The sequence below is a fragment of the Loxodonta africana genome, chromosome 11 (genome assembly GCF_030014295.1).
Source record: "Loxodonta africana isolate mLoxAfr1 chromosome 11, mLoxAfr1.hap2, whole genome shotgun sequence".
Lineage (NCBI taxonomy): Eukaryota > Metazoa > Chordata > Mammalia > Proboscidea > Elephantidae > Loxodonta > Loxodonta africana.
In genome coordinates this window covers 73,418,135-73,437,818 of record NC_087352.1, presented here as the reverse complement: position 1 = coordinate 73,437,818, position 19,684 = coordinate 73,418,135, and the positions used below count along the sequence as shown (strand labels likewise).

The window sequence follows — 19,684 nt, the reverse complement described above, 5'->3', positions numbered from 1 at the left end:
AGCAGTCGGTGGTGGTAACCAAGCATCACCTAGTTGTGCTGGCCCAGTCTGGTGGAGGCTGTGGTACTTGTGGTCCATTACTTGTCCTTTGAACTAATCTTTCCCTTGTATCTTGGTTTTCTTCATTCTCCTTTGCTCCAGATGAGGTGGGACCAGTGGAGTGTCTTAGATGGCTGCTAACAAGCTTTAATGACCCCAGATGTTACTCTCCAAAGTAGGACATGGGACAATTTCTTTATAAACTATGTTACGTCAATTGAGTTAGATGTTCCCTGAGATCATGGTCCCCACCCCTCAGCCCAGTAATTCGGTCCCTCAATGAGTTTGGATGTATCTATGAAGCTTCTATAACTTTGCCTTGGTCAAGTTGTGCTGACTTTCACAGTGTTGTGTACTGTCTTAACCCCTCACCAAAGTAACTACTTATCTATTGTCTAGTGTTTTTTCCCTTCTTCATAACCATCAAAGGTTATTTCTTTCTGTGTATAAACCTTTTCATGAGTTTTTATAATGGTGGTCTCATACAGTATTTGTTCTTTTGTGATTGTCTTATTTCACTCAGCATAATGCCCTCCAGATTCATTCATGTCGTGAGATATTTTGCAGGTTCATGGTTGTTCTTTATTGCAAAATATTCCATTGTGTGTATGTATCATAGTTTCTTTATCCAGTCATCTGTTGATGGACACTTAGATTATTTCCTGAAGCACTGTTCACTTTTGCTATTGTGAATAGTGCTTCAGTGAACATGGGGGTGCATGTCTATTCATGTGACAGCTCTTCTTTCTCTAGGATATGTTCCTAGGAGTGGGATTGCTGGATCGTATGGTGTTTCTATTTCTAGCTTTTTAAGAAAGTGCCATATTGTTTTCCAAAATGGTTGTACCATCTTTCATTTCCACCAGCAGTGCACAAGAGTTCCAATCTCCTCGAAGCCTCTCCAACATTTGTTATTTTCTGTTTTATTGATTCGTGCCAGTAATGTTGGCATGAGATGGTTTCTCATTGTAGTTTTGATTTTTTTTTCTCTAATGGCTAGTGATCACGAGCATTTCCTCATGTGTCTTTTAGCCTCCAAAGCTGCAAATCTTTATGGAAGCAGACTGTCACACACCCTTCTCCCGTGGATGGTGGGTTCGAACCACTGACCTTTTGGTTAGCAGATGAGCACTTAACCACTACACCACCTCTGAATTGTGTTAACCTTTTTTAAATACTGTCTCATTGCTTATGTTTTATAAAATATATATTTTAATAATAATCTTGATATCAATCCTATCAAGATTATTATTAAAAGTTTAAGCTCTTTAGTATTATGAAGAAAAGCTAAAATTATAAGTAAATGCTCAGAATAAAAGATTAAAGAGTAAAAAAACAAATGTTTTGTGAATTACAAGTGCTAGTACTAGTTCATTTGATAGTAAGCTGTGGGCTTTGAGAGATACTTTACCACTTCAAAACTGTTTTCTTATCTGAAAAATTAAACTGTTGCTCTTAACACCCCATCCACTTTCATATTTGAATTCTAAATTTCAAATAAAATAATTATTTTACATATAAATATGTATTTTTATCATTCATATTAAAAAAAATCTAAATCAATATTTTATCTTTGTCATTTCAAAAGAAACATATATATATATGTGTGTGTATATATATACATATATACATATATATACACATATATATACATATATATATATATATGGAAACCCTGGTGGCGTAGTGGTTAAGAGCTACAGCTGCTAACCAAAAGGTCAGCAATTCGAATCCACCAGGCTCTGCTTAGAGACCCTATGGGGCAGTTCTACTCTGTCCTATAGGGTCACTATGAGTTGGAATCTCCTCAACAGCAACTTGTTTGGAAGAAAGGAGAGAAGAGAATTTTTAAAAATCTAAAGTATTCATTCTAAAGGATTATGTATTGCACTAATCTTGTATAATATGCCATTCACATTAACTACTAAATATTTAGTACTTACAGAAGTTGAGAAAGTTTGAAAGAGAAGTGGTTCTACAAATTTAGAGGACTGACTGATAATGGGAATTTTATACTTGGTAAAATTCTGTGGAGAATTTCTCTCCATCTTTTTTGTACAGTCCCTCATATATGAAAGTGATGCTCTTAGAACTGTTTTTCTCATTTTGAAGATGTTGACTGAGCCTCAGTGGAGATAATAAATTCCTGCGTATATTTAAGTATAAAAAGCAATCAATGTATCAAATCCTGAACCAGCTTAAATAGCACGGTTGACAAATCTTATTTCTTCGTATCAGAGGTTAATTGAATGCCTTATTTCTTTAGCCTCAAAGACTTGCCTTCCAGGTAGATTAAGATTATTCTCTCTTATTCTTGATTTTTGCTTGTCTCTGATGCAGAAAAAAGTCACGTTAAATGCTTTTTTGGACACACTTATGTCTGATCCTCCTCCCCAGTGCCTGGTCTGGTTGCCCCTTCTGCATCGACTGGCAAACGTAGAAAATGGTAAGTACTTACTACTGAACAAAGACAACTTTTTAAATTATTGAAATTAAACCATCAGGTCTACATTTATTATGTCAAGGTCATTGTTTTAGGAAGTCTATTTAATAGTTCTTGTTTTGTTTTTTATTTTGTTTAGTATGTATATAGAACTAAATGTTCTCCCTGATCAGTAAGGGCTTATAGGAGGACTGTCCATTCTAAAATTTGATCAAATCTCATCGCATACCTATCACTTACAAGTTAGATGTGGCTTAAAGACTTGGAAGAGCAGAAGGAGAAGAACCTCTATAAAGAATGTGACATTTTCTGTTATTTGTTTTAGATCTGAATTTCCAGTATTGCTATACATGACACTGATGGTTTCTTCCTAAGTGCTTGGCCAAGAATAGGTGGGGGAAATGGCAAAGATTGGGTGGTAGCTCCCTGCTAATCTTCCATCATATGCTCCAAATACTAAACTTTCAATAGTTGTAGTTCTGTAAAATAGTAGTGTAGCTTTTGTAACATGATTTTTTTATGAAGGCAGCTATTTCTATCATAAAAATCAATTACTGTTGGCATATCCAAATTTAAAATGAAATATAGTTCTGAACAAAATTTAAATAAATTTAAACATGGAACAATTTATTGCCTCCATCTAATCGTTAAAACCCAAAACCAAACCCATTGCCGTCGAGTCAATTCTGACTCATAGCAACACTACAGGACTGAGTAAAACTGCCCCATAGGGTTTCCAAGGAGCAGCTGGTGGATTTGAACTGCCAACCTTTTGGTTAGCAGCAGAGCTCTCAACCACTGTGCCAGCAGGGTCCATCTAATCTTTAGTTGTTCTTGTTTATTATTTGATTTAACCTGAAATTTCCCGAAACTTGAATAGAAAGTGATTTACCCTGTATCTCTTTCTAAGAATCATAACTTCTATATATTTTATTAATACATCAAAACCAAAAAACCAAACCCAGTGCCGTTGAGTCGATTCCGACTCACAGCGACCCTATAGGACAGAGTAGAACTGCCCCATAGAGTTTCCAAGGAGCACCTGGCGGATTCAAACTGCCGACCCTTTGGTTAGCAGCCGTAGCGCTTAACCACTACGCCACCAGGGTTTCATGTTAATACATATTGAGGCTAAAATTAGCCTAATTTTGAATTCCCTTTCAGAACTTTCAGAATCTGCTTTTATCATCTCTTTTAGCTTAAAACTTATCTAAAAATTATCTTGTTTTGCTCATGAAGAAAATTTAAAGAATGAATTTTCCAGTTTCTCTGCAGTCGCTCGTGATCGTAGATATTTTCTTCCTATCCATATGCAGAAGCAAAGAGCATTTGAGGTCCAGATCATACCGTCATACAGAACCAGTTCGTATTACTGCTAACAGTTCCAGAACTAGTCATTTTCCAACCATAAAGCTGTCATGTCATCACTTCTCTCTTAATATTTCCTGTTGTAGGACATGGGTTTCCTAGGCGCTGTCCCAGATACAGGTTGTCCCTAGATATAGTTCCCACCCCCATCTCCCAACGGCCAGAAAAAAGAGGATATGATGCTTGTTCAGAGGATAAGAGATTTTAAAAAATGGTTATGTCCTTATTTTTTTACAATTTACTTTTTATCTTCACTTATTCTGATTTGCATTGTTTTTCCTGAATGGCTAGCCAGAGAATAGCTTTACCCAAGGCAAGAGATGTTGTTATTTTAATCTCTTTACTTCATAGCATGTACGTAATTACTTGGATCTGATTATTAACTTCAAATCTCAAATATTTTACCTTGCCTGCTTGGTAATTGAATTTTCTGCCAAAGAAAGTTAAGTGTTTTTTGAACTATCTGAATCAGAACTATATTCATATAACATAAATATCTTTCGGGGCCCCTGTCCACTGCAGTGGTTAAGAGCTCAACTGCTACCCTAAAGGCTGGCAGTTTGAATCCACCAACTGCTCCTTGGAAACCCTGTGGGGCAGTTCTACTCTGTCCTGTAGGGTCGATATGTACGTCGGAATCAGCTTGAGGGCAACGGGTTTGTTTGTTTGTTTGTTTTTTAATCCACCTGCCTCAGGAAAGAAAAAAATCTGTTTCTTAGATGAAGGCAATGTCAGTCATTAAGTAGCCATTCCATTAGCCACCCGGTTTTTGAAAGTCACTCATTACTCTCCTCCAGGTTTTCTACTCTTCCCCCACCCCCCTTTCCTTTTCCTTCTCTCATTCTCCATTCCTCTAATACTTGCTCTCTACCCTCTGGACAGTCAGCTGTATTCATCCATTGTGTTTCTGAGTCTCCCACTGAGCTGTCCTGGTCTCCTGGAGACAGAGAGCAGTTTTTTGGAAAGACCAGCTGGTTTGGGTCATTTATATTCTTGTAGTGTAAGAGATGGGAGTAAAGAGAGCAAATGGCATTACAGAGATTTGTGTTAAGCAGACACCCATTCTCTATCACGATTTCATTTCTTCCACCCCCACACACATGCTTGAAATGGTTGTTAAGATTTCAGGAATAATAAACTTAATACTTCTCTCAGCCAAGACTGACCATCATCTAAAGTCATGGCACACAGCAGAAAAATCCAATTCTATTAAGCTATATGTTTCCTTATTATGTTCATTCTTTTTTTAAATTTCCTTCTTCATTTATTTCTCCCTAGTCTTCCATCCAGTTGAGTGTTCCTACTGCCACAGTGAGAGTATGATGGGATTTCGCTACCGATGCCAACAGTGTCACAATTACCAGCTCTGTCAGGACTGCTTCTGGAGGGGACATGCCAGCGGTTCCCACAGCAACCAGCACCAAATGAAAGAGTACACGTCATGGGTAAGGCAAGGTCCATGCCATACTTACAGTTGGATGTGGGAGCGTTGCCCAAGATGAAAGGAAATATCAAGGATTGTGACAGAGTTAAGGAACAAACTTATTTTCTACCCCAAGTCTAGCACTCCTTCCCTTATCCCCCTCCCCATCCTGCCTTACTGGAATCTCTTATTATATCTGAGCCTAATGTGGCTTCCTGGGACATAAACTATAGGAAAACTCAAACTGTGTTACTTGCTGGAATACAGATAATTCATTACTAATTTACATAACAACTGAACAGCAGATACCTTCTGGAACATAATCTTATTTTCACAGTAAGTTAAGCTTTTTTCCTTATTTTGTTTTTTTGTGGGAATTGCTTAAAAATTATTGTTAGTTTTTTTTTTTCCTTAGATTCTGGAATTCTAAGATTTTTGAACTTAAACAAGGGTGGGAGTGTGGGCTTAATGATACCATTTGATTTTACTTTTCTGCAGGGCTGGGAGGATCGTGGTTATATTAGCAAATTGTCTTTTCATGAACAGCCTGAATGACCGGATTGCTAAAGGTGACCTGTGAGTGCCTATTCATGTGGTAGATGTATTTTCTTGCACAGGGCACTGGGTCAGTAAGAAAAGTTAGACTATCTCAGTGTGCTTGCTGTTCAAATGGTTTACAGTTTGCTCATTTCTGTCTCAGTTAAGCTCCAATGATGCTGCTCTTTGCTTCTGTTAAAATATTGTTCTACATATAGGTTGTTTTTTGTGGCATGTGCCATCGGCTCCTGCCAGTCCCTCTTGGAATAATTTGATTACCTAAAACAAAACAATTAAAAAAAAAACCTTTTATGATTTTGCCTATATTTTAATGTGTTAAAATTCAACCGATACTCACTTAAAGTTTAACTGATTGTTCATTAAGAAAAGAAAATCTTGAGAATATGCATTTTAAATCAGAATGTTCTTTCTAAGGATTACTATTAGGAACTGAGATTCAGTGTAAACATGCTATTATCGCCTGTCAGATTCCGAACTCAACTAACAGTTCTTCACTAAGGCAGCATCTGCTGAAGGCTTCGTGCCAGTTTGAGTGCTGCCCTCCCTTTTGGTTATGTCATATGCTGAGGATAGAAATATTAGCCCAGATCATGAAATACAATTCATTATAGAAGATAGGAGAGAACACTTTTTATATTCTTACGGTTAACCTATTACCAAACTTTAAACTTCTTCTATCCCAATCCTGGAGTGTTGGTGCTTGAAGACCAATCATATTTCACTGTCAGACATGTTAAAACCACATAAGGAGCCTCTTTAAATAATGAAAACAAAAATCACTTCAGAATAATAGCAGTTATGGACTGTCTGATTTAAAAGAACTGACAAAATTATAAATGACTTCTCATGGAAAGGTAAATTTTGGTTAAAGATTTATTTGATTAGTAGACTGTTTTTTTATCATTTTGGATGTGAAATTTTAAGATAAACATTCCACTTACCTAAATGAAAGAGGACTTTGCCCTCTGAAGACTCAGATTTAAGTTCCACTTTTACTTCTAACTGGATGCCTTAGGCCACACCTGAAACACCTCTCACCTGGAGACCTGCGAAAACTCCTGCTCATCACCCTCCTTCCACTCCTATCCCCTCCCAGACCTTTTTCTGTACTTAAGCTAGAGCAATTCTTCCAGAATCAGGCCTGATCCTGTCACTCCTGTGATTTAAATGTCTCATTGGCTTCCACTGCCCCTGAGATAAAGACTACAGTCCTTTATGTGGAGTATAAGAACCTTGATGATCTGCCTCTTGCTTTCCTCTCCAGGATCTGGTCTCTTCTTCTTCTTCTCTTTGCAGTTGCTGCTTCCTCCATCTGGAATTCCCTTCTCTTTCCCCTGAGTTTTTGTCAAGCAAGACTCCTGCTGATCGATTAACTCCCAGCTCATGGGTCCCATGTACAATAAGAGCTTGCATTTATCACAGCACTTGCTAACACTAAGCAGTAGGAGGACAGGTAACCTAGTGGCTTCCTCCAACACTCTATCCCCAGCATCCAGCAAACTTCCTGTCTTATAAACCATGGCCATCAAGCTGATTCCTACTTATAGCAACCCTATAGGGCAGAGCAGAACTGCCCTGTAGGGTTTCCAAGGTTGTAAATCTTTATGGAAGCAGACTGCCACATTTTTCTTCTACAGAGTGGTTGGTGGGTTCCAACCGCTGACCTTTCAGTAAGCATTCCAGATGCTTAACCAGTGTGCCACCAGGGCTCCTTTCCTGTCTTATAGAAGTTACTCAAGAAGGATTTCTTGAATGAACAAATGAATGTCTACCTATTATGAAAAGCAAGGCATCTGATAAAGTATTAACATAGATGTTATTTCTTATTACTTCTACCTTTCTTGTTCTTTCCAGAAATCACCTGCTAAGAAGCTAACTAATGCATTAAGCAAGTCTCTGAGCTGTGCTTCCAGCCGTGAACCTCTGCACCCCATGTTCCCTGACCAGCCTGAGAAACCTCTCAACCTGGCTCACATCGTGTGAGTATCTCTGCCTCCAGATTAAGCAGCATCTTTCTTCACTGACATAGGTCTGGATCCATACAAAGTCAATTTTATATCGTTTGTCAGGGACCAAGTTTTCAAATTTAATTTAAAAAAGAATAAAAGTAATGTCATATGTTTTCATGCTGAGGTATGTAGTACTTCTGCCCAGCTGGACAAGTAAGGTATGCAATACTAACATAATTCACCCAGGTGGAAGCTATTCATAAAGCATAGCTATAACATATGGATGTTAGTGGAGTTTGTACAACTGGAAGTTAACAGTCAGTGGAATTACCATGGTATGAAAATTATAAGCATATTATGTCTTAACATCATATGTGCTTTCAGTCACAAATATAAAAGCTCTTTATTTCATGTCTCTGCAAAGCCAGTCATCTTAAAAATTCCAGAAACCCAGAAATTGCTTCTTCTTCTTCTTTTTTTTTTGTTTTAATTCCAAGCTACATAACCTTAAAAGCAACATAGCCTGAGCAGGGGAGGGTCGAAGAGGACAGTCAGTGGGAAAAGTCATCAAAACAACCACAAATGGATTATTTCAAAAAATTTTCTCCAAAGTACATATGAGTTTGCAGGAGGTGGACCAGGGAATGGTACTACCACTCATCCCTTCCACCTTCCAGAGAAGCCTCATGCCCAGAGTCTCTCTCAGGATAATGGAGGAAGCTTAGGCAGAAGAAAAGGAGCCCTGGTGGTGCAACCGTTAAGCACTTGGCTGGTGGATGAAAGGTTGGTGGTTTGAATCCACCCAGCAGCTCCACGGGATAAAAGACCTGGTGATCTGTTCCCATAAAGATTTCAGCCTAGAAAATCCTATGGGGCAGTTCTACTCTGTCACATAGTGTCACTGTGAAATGACTCAAAGGCACAGAACAACAACAATGAAGTAGAAGAAAGTTTCTTCCTCGTTATTATCTTGGGCACAAAAGAAGAAGCGCATTGCTTGCTTCTGTGAACCGTTAGGAATTATGTAGTCACAGGTGCCTCTGAATACCTCTAGGATAGGTGGGTGCCCCTCCTTATATACTGTCTTTGATTTTTCACAGTTCAGAGGGACCTGCTGTACTGCAAGTCCCATGTTTGCATGTTGACATCAAGAGGTGGGATGACTAGACCTACTGATATTAGAAGTTCACCAATGCAAAGTTTCTGGTAGTTCAGAATATGATCCCTAAGAGGCACTGTGGTGGAAATGAGATCTTCAAGAAAGCAGTTCTCTTTTCTCTGATTGACCTAAGCAAATACCATCAAGTGGTTTGTGTTGCCTCAAGTCTATGAGCTTTGTGTACATACTGTGAGGCTTTATTTTGTTTGCTCCTCAGTGTGTTTCAAGGGATCAATCCCCTGAGCAAATGCACATAGTCTAGAGGCTCCTATTTCTTAGCTTACATGCTGGCACTGGCTAAGGATCAAAAAAAAAAAAAACTATGTAAACAAATTCTGCAGAATGTGGTTAACTTATTTTTTGGAAATCATGCCCCTAAAAATAAGCCTTAAAATAAACCTGGGTTCGGGAGAGATTAAAAAAAAAAGTGCGAGTGTCCCCAAAGGACCAACCACTTGCAAGAAGCTACCTCATACAAGCTGTTCCCCTACTCTGACCTTCTGAGGAAGAGATTACTACGGTCTCAACTTTGCTCCTCACCACCAGTTAAAAACAATCACGAAGTTGCTAATGAGGGATGAATACAAAGAGAGAGCAAGGCTGTGCTCTCAGAGCTCTGCCCCAGCTCACTTTCTACCCGCCCTGCTAGCAGCTTCACCCAGAGAGCAGCGTTCAAGCTACACTGCTTAGTGTGAGCAAGATAAAATAGATGGGAACAGCCCAGCTCTAAGAACTTTACAATAGAATGGAATTAGGGTGCTGCCTCCCACTTTGCGAAAAAGAGGGGCTGTGAAGTAAAAAGAAATTTCAGAGTGAGTCACACTTCAGTATTATGTCACAGGGCCTTGCACGCAGTAGGTATGTGTGTGCATGAGAGTTATTCAGTTAGCTAATGAGTAATACTTTTTAAACTTTAATTTATGGGAACAGTATGATCTGATGTGTTACTGAATTAACTGAGGGCAATATCTACATAACAGATTCTTAATTTGGGTTCCCTGGAAAGATTTCAGGGTTCACGTAAAATTTCATACAAAATACTATATATATATGTGTGAACTGTGTGTATTTTCTGAGAGAAGTTTCATATATTTAACCAGATCCTCAAAATTGCCATTGAGACAAAATACTGATCTATACTCACTGACAATATATTTTTCCAGGGTGAATGTCTTTCATTTTAAAATGCAAATTGTGCAAGATATTTAATTATCAAAATAACGTACAAGAACTTCTGGAAACAGAAAGTTCCATCTGTGTTAAAGTAGAATGGGTTTTTTCTATTTTTAGCTGTAGAAATTTTTTTCTGTGTTTGTTTTTTATCCAAATGCTACTGCCCTAAACAGTTATCCATGTCTTTTGGGGGCGGGAGGGTGGATTTTCCAAGACATTTAATTTTCAAATATGCTGCTCTTCTAGCTATTCGAAATTATCATAGGCACATAAAGGCCATTTAAGTGAAAAACGAATGTTGCTGTACTTTAATCTTTTACAAAGAAGAATACCCTCTTAATCTGCTATAATTCGCATGTATCTGAATTTAGTGAATATTCACACTTCTAAATGTACATAGATATAATTTTGTAAAATTCAACAGAAATATATGACATTTCAAAGCATGTTCTTTTATCATGAGCCATTATACTACTTTTATACAGTGCTGTACAATTAAATAAGGTGGATCAAAACTTTTAAGAAACAAAATACACCAATCCCTCTACCCCCACTTAATGTCCTTAATTTCTTACTCCAAATATGCCTTAAGGCAGAAAGGTTTAAGCAGAGGAAATATCATCATAGTGAAAGAATATTTGCAGTAAGAAACTTGACTTATGAAAGTATGTTTTACATATAAGACTATGTCCTTTGGAAACATCCCTGGCAATAAACATATCTTCTCTAGCTGTGGGCCTGTCTCTGTCATCTTTACTCTGTCACTGACTTTTCCTTGCAGTTTTTCCAAAAAATTATTTCTTAATCTTTTCATTGTGGTGCCAACCACGTGTTTGTTGTTCTTTGAACATATTCATCTATGTTGATAAAAATATCCCAACATCTATCACTTACACACATAAAGGTAAGAAGGGACAGTGAGTAGGGGTGTGAGCATTGGCAGTACTGGTGGGCATAGTCTACTCTAAGTCATGTGCTGGCTGAACTGGGGAGGCAGCGTTACAGTATAGACTCAAAGGATTTTTCTTCATTGTTACTACAAAAGAGTGTGTTAATGGTGAAAATTAGTGCAAATCCTTTTAAGATGCTATTCAAATTAAAAAACGTATAATGCAAACATTTCTTAAGAGGGGGATAATGGTATGTCTTCATGCATTCCTGAAATATATACAGTGTTATGGAGCCCATGGATATGGAATTTAATGTTGAAGATTATACAGTCTTAAATGCACACATCTTGCTCTTTTGTGATTTGTGTTTAAAATTGATGCAAGTCCTCTCACAGGTACTGTCTCCAATCTTCAGCAATAAACAGTCGTTATAAGGTATAAAAAAAAATTATAAGTGTAGTAAGTTGAGACAAAAAAATGTATAGCTTATGCTTGATGAATACCTAATAAATGAATCAGAAAATATTTTTCATTGCTTATATAATACTTCAGTTCCAACTTTTAAGTGTGAAAAATGGCAAAAGTGTGGTACAGTCTAACTTGTACAGAGCTAAATTAACCTTTTGCAACTAGGCTTAGATGCAGTAAATAGCAATTGAATCAAGAGAATTTTTACAGATTACAATACTGTGATCACACACACTTGCATATTGGGAATTAATCATGTCACACACTCAAAATACCTTTGTTTTACTACAGCCAAGGGATTTTACACACATACATAAAGAAGTACCTCCAGTCATTACTTATTCCTTAGGGAGAAACGAGCAGGTGGTGACAGTTTGGTATTTTGGCATCTCTTCTTAGCTATTATATTGCTTATAAATGTTATGATTAACAGTCTTTATTCTGTTCAATTTTTTGCTGCCAAAAGTGATACCTGGTAAGTAATCCAACATCCCCGTGCACTTACAAAGATTTATAAGTGGTTAAGAGATGCAAAAGGTCCCTGGGTGGCACAGTTTGCACTAGCCTACTAACCTAAAGGTTAGCAGATTGAACCCAACTAGCAGTGCTATGGAAGGAAATCCTGGCGATTTGTTTCCTTAAAGATTACGGCCATAAAAACCCTGGGGAGCAGTTCTACTCTGTAACACATGGGTTCACCATGAGTCAGAATCAACTTGATGGCAACGAGTGGTTCTTTTGGTTTATGAGATTCGAAGGTTCCCCAGGTCTTGTCCAGAAAGAAGATTTTACAAAAGGCCCCTCCCTGTGACTTATCCTGTCTTGTGGAGCTTTTTCTTTTTTTTTTTGAAAGACCACATATGTTTAAAATTCACAATGTGATCCAGTTATTCATTAAGATAACTTACCATTTAATTACTGAGGAAATAGCCATTTCAGTTGCTCTCAAAGACACCATTCAGTGCCATGGTTCGCCACTGTGGGTCTCACAATGAACTCATAAATGTGGAGCTGCAATTTCAGCTTTGTAGACAGTGACCAGGTTAAGTAAAGTAACAAGCTAGTTAAAAAACATTCTAAACCACTTGTTTTCTCATTTCCTGGAGAATAGGGTAAGATGAGAAAGTTAAAAAAAAAAAAGGAAACGACAAATGTGGGGTAAATTTTTATTTTTATTTTTCAACTCTGCAAAACTACAATGAAGATGTTTCATAGACTTTTATAATTCACAAAGGACATTTGTGTAAAATTGGCACCCTTCTTTTAAAATAAAGGGGTTCAACTCAAGGCAGAATTAGTTTTAAAGTAACCTCGTGTTACTCACCTATATCAAAGACACATCCTAGATAAGTAATGCAAAACACTAAGATAGATAGTTTTCAGAATTTCCGCTAACCTGTTTAGAGTAAATGAAATAGTGCACCTATGGTTTTGACCTCATCCAACAAATAACGTGTCTTACAAAATCGGAAAACAGTTTAGTACCAGGTACCAGGAAGCAAAAATGTCTGTGAAGTTTTGTATAAAGTACTAACATTTCAAAACTGCATAGCATCATGTCCATTCCCATAAATAATCTACCTTTTTCCCTGAATGTCTTCTTCGTAGGATCCCAAACTGACTAGTTTCCTAAAGTAAAAGTTAAACCATTTACAAACTTGAGTTTCAATCACGTGTACATAAATAGATTGCACAGACTACCGTAATTAATGTCTCATCTTCAAAAATACCTATACTGTCAAGGTCAAATATAGCAAAACCAAAATTTCCCGACTCAGAATGATGCCCTGCTCCATCGTCGCCTCCGTCTTCTGAATTCTAAATCCCATCCCATCTTACCATGGAATATCTTACATGGAAGCTAAAATAAAACTAAAACCTGCTTGGAGATGAGATAGGGGCCTTAGCTGTATTTTTTTTTTTTTTTTTTTTTTACCAGAACTAAGACATTGGTGATAGGTAAAGAATGACATGAGGTGAAAAGTAAGACAGGTGGTGACTGACTTGATGTAGTAGGTGGTGAGGGCCAGGGACAATTCTGAGGAATATTGAACCCTATTTTCTCTCATCATGTAAAAAAAAAAAAAGCAAACTTTATGGAAAGTCTTACACCTCATACATTACCATATGGATTACCCAGATAGTAGAAACTTAGTAAATCTTTGTGGAGTTTAATTGCATCTTCACTTAGAACAAAAAACACAATACCATTTCGCACCCTTCCAGTTATAGATAGCTAAGGTTCCTTCCAGACTGGTCATGTTGGAAGAGGAACAATGGTCGTGGTGTACACAGAAGGAAGTTCGTAAAGCGTCAGAAATTCAAGAGGATATGGATTCTGATAATCACCAAGTTTTCACAGATTCTCCCTTTAGAAGACAATACACGTAAGGTTACCTCAAAATGCTTGTTCCATTCAAGGCTATGACTAAATGAAACGTCAGTGCTCAAAGCTCATGGATAAACATTCCTGTGATCTCTGCAGATCTTCCTCTCAATATTTAACTGAGATTATGTATTCTCAGGAAAACGTGACTTTAAAACATGTATTAGTTTCCTAGGGCTGCCATAACAAATTACCACAAACTTAGTGGCTTAAACAAACAGAAATTTATTGTCTCACAGTTTCTGATCTGAGGCTAGAAGTTCAAAATCAAGGTGTCAATAGATCCATGCTCTCTGAAGGCTCTAGGGAGGAAGGGAAGATCCTTTCTTGCTTCTTCCTAGCTTCTAGTGGTTCTTGGCAATCCTTGTCATTCCTTGGCTTATAGATGCATCGCTTCGATCTACGATTCTCTTTTCACGTGGCCATCTTCCTTCTTTGTCTGTGTCTTTTTTATAAGGGCATCACTCATATTGGATTAGGACCCACCCTTCTCCAGTATGACTTCATGTTAGCTGATAACATCTTTGAAGACCATATTCCCAAACAAGGTCACAGAGGAGGGGGGATGGGTTAGGGCTTCAACATATCTTAATTCAATCTGTAACAAAACACTTAATGAATTTAATTTGAAAATGTAAAAGTTCATGTTTGATCCTGGGCAAGATAGAACTCTGATCTTTCCAGCCTCTTTCCCAGAGAGATGGAGGATAGGTTTTTGTTGTTGTTGTTGTTGTTTTGGTGGCTTTTACTCACTTTAATTTTCCATACTTTGTTTTAGGCCTCCCAGACCTGTAACCAGCATGAATGACACCCTGTTCTCCCACTCTGTTCCCTCCTCAGGAAGCCCTTTTATTACCAGGAGGTAAGTTCCAATCTTATAAAATAAATTCTCTCTTTGGTAATGAGCCTTGATTCTGTGGCAAGTAAAATAGTGTAAAAAATTAGAAACATAATGGTTAATGGTTGAACAACATGATAAACGTAATTAATGTCACTGAATTGTACATGTAAAAAATGGTAAAGTGACAAATGTTTTGTTACATATATTTACCATAACAAAAAAAAATTATCGGATACTAGTTCATAAATGTCTGTCATAGGTTTTCATTTTATTCATTTGGATGGATTTGAAGAGAGCTGTTGTCTTTTTAAGGAGCCCTGGTGGCACAGTGTTTCAAGTGCTTGGCTGCTAACCAAAGGCCAGCAGTTCAAACCCACCAGCCACTCTGTGGGAGAAAGAGGTAGCAGTCTACTCCCATAAAGACTTACAGCCTTGGAAACCCTGTGGGGCAGTTCTACTCTTTCCTACAGGGTTGCTGAGTCAGAATTGACTCAACTGCAATGAGATTGGTTTTTTGGGTTGGTTGGCTTTTTGGATTAATGTCACTTCTGACATTTATAATCTATCAAGAGTAAGAATGTGGGATATGTTTAAATTTTACTACAGGCACACATGCATTATATATCATTGAGAAAGTCACTTTCACAGCTCTTGTAGTGGTCGATTTAAGACAGGCAATTGGAATTTCGAGGTGCAATGGTGTATTATCATATACACTGTGAAACATCTCATTATTTAAAGCTCCAGTTATAAAAGAATCCTCTTTTTGGTGAACTCTGGGATTCCTGAGGCTAGAGACTGAAGATCAAACTTGGAAATGTAGCTTCCTTATAAGTAATTTCATGGATAATAACAAGAACTTAAAAAAAAAAAAAAGATGGCTATGTACCTCATCTTCTTGTACAAGATCCACTCCCAGGTGAACAAAGAGGGTGAACAAGATACTTCTTTAAGAGTTATGCATTAGAAATATGCAGGGGTCAAGAGGTGCTCTCGGTGGTTTCATCAAATATGATGACTAAAGCACCAGAGAATTATTTTATAAGTACCAGAAGAATACTCACAGCAAAGCAGAAACAAAGGTAAGGAAAACTGGAGTGAGAAATGAAACATAAGACCTCAAACGCCTTTTAGCAGGGAAAAAAAAATAAAGTATAGCCTCATTCTTCACAAAACAAACATCATTGGTCTTTTCCCAGAAGAGGTGTTTTCAAGGTACCAATTTCACTGTAATATCTTAGTATGTTCTAGTAAGAATTTGAAGACAGCGAGACTCGGAACACTGCTGATTTTTCCCCTGAGTTCCTGTACTTGCACATCACAGGAACCTGAGATAAAGATGTTCCCCATAATTGTAATTAGCAGAATAAACAGAATGTGGCAGGACATGGCATTTCAGGGATATGAATTAAGCAAGTCTGTAACAAACGGAAATGAGGAGGCGATTGAACTGCAAAACATCCGCAGTGAAATTATATGGTTTAGGCTTCAGTAATTTTTTATTAGTGTTCCTTTTCAGAACCACTAGCAAATCTAGCCAACCACCTTTTCTTAAAAAAATAATTAAATAAAAACAAACTGTAAATTCTGTGAGCAACATGAGCCTGTGTATCTATTTAGGGAAGACCTGACATAATGTTTAGAAAGATGTTGTGCTTTTATGAAGGAGCTCTGCATTCTGCAAATGTCAAGCCAAGACAGATCCCATCCTTACTGAAGGTCATTTTATATCATTTCAGCTCGGACGGTGCTTATGGTGGATGCGTCTAGATGGATAACATGACTTCCTCTACTCTAACATATCTCTATAATACTTTTTTGAGCTGTTCTGGTTCCTCCAGTGTGTCCACTAACCCAGAATATTATCATTTCCCTTTTTTCCCATTTTCAGTCCTTTTGGAATGTTCCCTGTGAACCACGAACATGTTGTTTAAAGCTTGCAGTTCTTCCTATCGCCACGGAGACTGGCCTCTCGTTTCTGTTTTAAGGGTGCTGTTCAATAAAGCTGTGTACACTGAATGTCATTCCTCTCTGAGTGGGCCTTGCTCTGTCCATGGGAGGTTGTAATGAGATCTCGTTGTTTGCATCCCTCAGGTTACCTGAGGGGATAAGTGCACCCAGCCCTGTGGCTGACGAGCATTCACTCATAAAGCTGTATGTCAATCAGCTTGACCACGGCAAACGGTCAGTATCCCAGCCCTGAGTCACTAATCGTAGTAGTAGTTCCATAGCTAGACTGCTAGTTGTTCCATTCCATCACTAAAACCCTCTCGTAGCATGTTTCAGGGGGAGATAAAGATCTTCTGGGGTTTAATGACGTTCTGTTGAGAATTTCCAACTTGAGCTGGACTTGGCTCTTTTCTTTCTTTTCCACTTATTTTATAGCATTCCAGTTGATTTCATAGGCTCACACCACTATATATGAGATAGGTATATGTGAACCTTCTTGTTCGGATGAATCTCTGTTTTTGTACAGTTTGCAAGACCCCAGGTGGTGATTCCTAAGACTCTTGAGTTAAAGAGCCTTTGGAATGATCATTAGCACTAACTGGGCAAGGCTAGGACAATGTCACGTAGCTAGTTCTTATTGGAGCAAAAGACTCGAGGCTTTATACCTTTCTGTCCCACTGGGCCTGGGCCATTTTTCCCCAGGTAGGGCAAAATCAGATTCCTGTGGAAGTAACAGTTTCAAAACCAGTTTCATGCTATCAGCACTTAATTCCTATACTTGATCATACTGGCGGTGATCCACTGTTTATTTTTTAACCATGTCCACGCACTAAAATGGATAGAGGTCCATCATGCTAGCTATAGGCGTAAGTTAGAGATCCTGTTGTTCCTATGATTGCAACTGAACCAAAAAATGACCCAGAGCTCCGTCCTTACTCGTACCTCACTCCAACTGCCTCTTTTAAAATAGGATAAACTAAAGAAGTCAAACCCATGCCTGTCAGTGTTAAGGCAGCATTGAGAACATAGGAGGTTTGCCATACAGATATTTTATCTGACTTTTCAAGCATCTGCACTGTGACAGATATTAGAAAGATAAAGCTGAGTGAGGATGCATTGAAATCTCCACCTCAGAATCTCTCACTACAAACTCCTGGCATTACTCACCTAGGATCCCTTAGATGCACCACTGTCGTCTTCAAAAGGCACTAGGGTATATCACTGAGGTCTTTTGACATTCTAGTAATCTACCTCGCACAGATTTATGAGTGTATAACTCTGGTTACCAGCATCATTTGTTGTATCCCCTGTTCTTATATCTTTTTCTAGCTATAAATTTGATTCACTTTTTCTAAACTTGAAAGAAGAGAGGGGATTATCAAAGCCCTTCTCCCTTAGCCCTTTGAGGTCTTCTTGTGTTCGTGTGTGTGTATGTTTGCACACACATGCACCCTCAATGCTAGTTAGCACTTAGGTAGGATGTGGGTTTAATGATACGAATCATGGTCCAATTTACCTCATTCATTTTCCTGACCATAAACTGTATCCCTGAACCTAGATTGTTTACTTACGCATGCATGAATTTATAGAAAGAATACTGGATCAATGGAAATCTACCATCACCCCTAGAATAAGAGCTCCAAGGCTATATGTGCAGGGACAGCAGCATTATCTAAGCTTATGAAAGATAGCGTATCAGTATTGCAAATTGTATTGCAAGGCTGACCGCAAATCCAGGTCCAAATCCGTCACTTCTCACAGCATTGTGCCTCTTAATATCTACTTTCTTTGTTGGCATCGTACCACCTTTTTGAAATCTTAATTATTTTACCAAAACCCTTAGCTAGTTTATGGGAGAGAAAAGTTGACCTGTCCTCTCCTATATAAAACAAATGTCTTTAATTATCACCCATCTTCTTCACTGGCCACAATAAGGACACTCTGAAAATCTGAATGACTAGATTCTTTTACCTCCAGCATTAGAAAATCACTTCAAGGATTCACAAGTCTTTTCAGAATTCTAACTACTAAAGTTGTACCCACCCACAAAAAGAATCACTTTGGCTGTTATATAGCACCTAGCTAAATCTTACCACTCTACAAATATTAGAAAATTGCTTATAATTCGTAGAGTATCAACACAATCTAGCATGTTATTTTCTGGTTTGTCACAGTAACAAGTGTCTAATAAGTGATACAGTATTTGGCTCTGTAGTGCATATGGGAAAGGCACACCACCCACCCTAAGCACTTCTCAAATCTGGATTCTTCCCGGTGTGGCAGTCTTTGTGAGTTACTTTATTTTACTTTTGGTTGACTGGTTGGTCAGTGAGTTGACTGGTTTGGATTTTCAACCAAGGAAAAGCTCAACTCACTGTATATTTTTCAGTTTTTTCAAACACTTTTGCTTACGCAAAGATTCTTTACCTGTCAACCCAGGCTTCTGATCTGACTTAAAATATTCAAACTAAATTGTAAACATTTGTGCTTTGGTAATCTGAAGTGATTAGAGATGAAAGTTTTCTCCATGGCTAATTTTTTTCTACAATTAAAGTTGATCTCTTCTTGGTCATAAAAATGGGTATAAAATTTATAAATTTACACCTGGCACTACCTTGAAGATTTCTTCATTCTTCTTTGTTTCTCTTTTTCGAGGCATGTTGTATACAATTACCTGCAGATAATTCTTTATCCCATTTTGCACCAGAGTTCCACTAACATGCTAGATTTTTTCAAGCTTGAGTTAGACCAGTCTTCACACTCAACTCTAACACATTGCCTATACTAAAATATGAGTGCGTAATTAAAAGCACAGTCACCCCTTTCTTCTCTTACTAGAGTTGCTTTAGTTGTCCACGCATGCCCTGTACCCAGCAAACTTTTCTAAAGACTCTCTTGGCAAAACTACAATTGATGCTGCTTTTCTGTCTTGGGGACAACATAGTGCTAAATGTAGTGAAGCAAATATGACCCAGAATTTCTTATTATTTCTTCTCTGGTACCTGCTCAAGATGGTTCAACTTTCACAGGAGCCTGA

The 19,684-nt window shown here is 37.9% G+C and overlaps 1 protein-coding gene across 8 annotated transcripts in view; it reads left to right on the top strand.

Moving 5' to 3' along the window:
• The window catches only part of DTNA (dystrobrevin alpha), a 450,980-nt gene that overhangs the window by 350,664 nt on the left and 80,632 nt on the right, over positions 1-19,684 (top strand). For 6 of the 8 annotated variants that reach the window (XM_064294619.1, XM_064294617.1, XM_010586776.3 and 3 more), the window contains 4 exons: positions 2,380-2,485; positions 5,129-5,295; positions 7,686-7,810; positions 14,635-14,718. In XM_064294619.1, the coding sequence (XP_064150689.1) occupies positions 2,380-2,485; positions 5,129-5,295; positions 7,686-7,810; positions 14,635-14,718 (482 nt within the window). Of the gene's footprint in view, positions 1-2,379; positions 2,486-5,128; positions 5,296-7,685; positions 7,811-14,634; positions 14,719-16,436; positions 16,722-16,791; positions 16,882-19,684 lie in introns of those variants that run through there. The other 2 variants (XM_010586773.3, XM_064294621.1) reach the window with 2 other exon arrangements.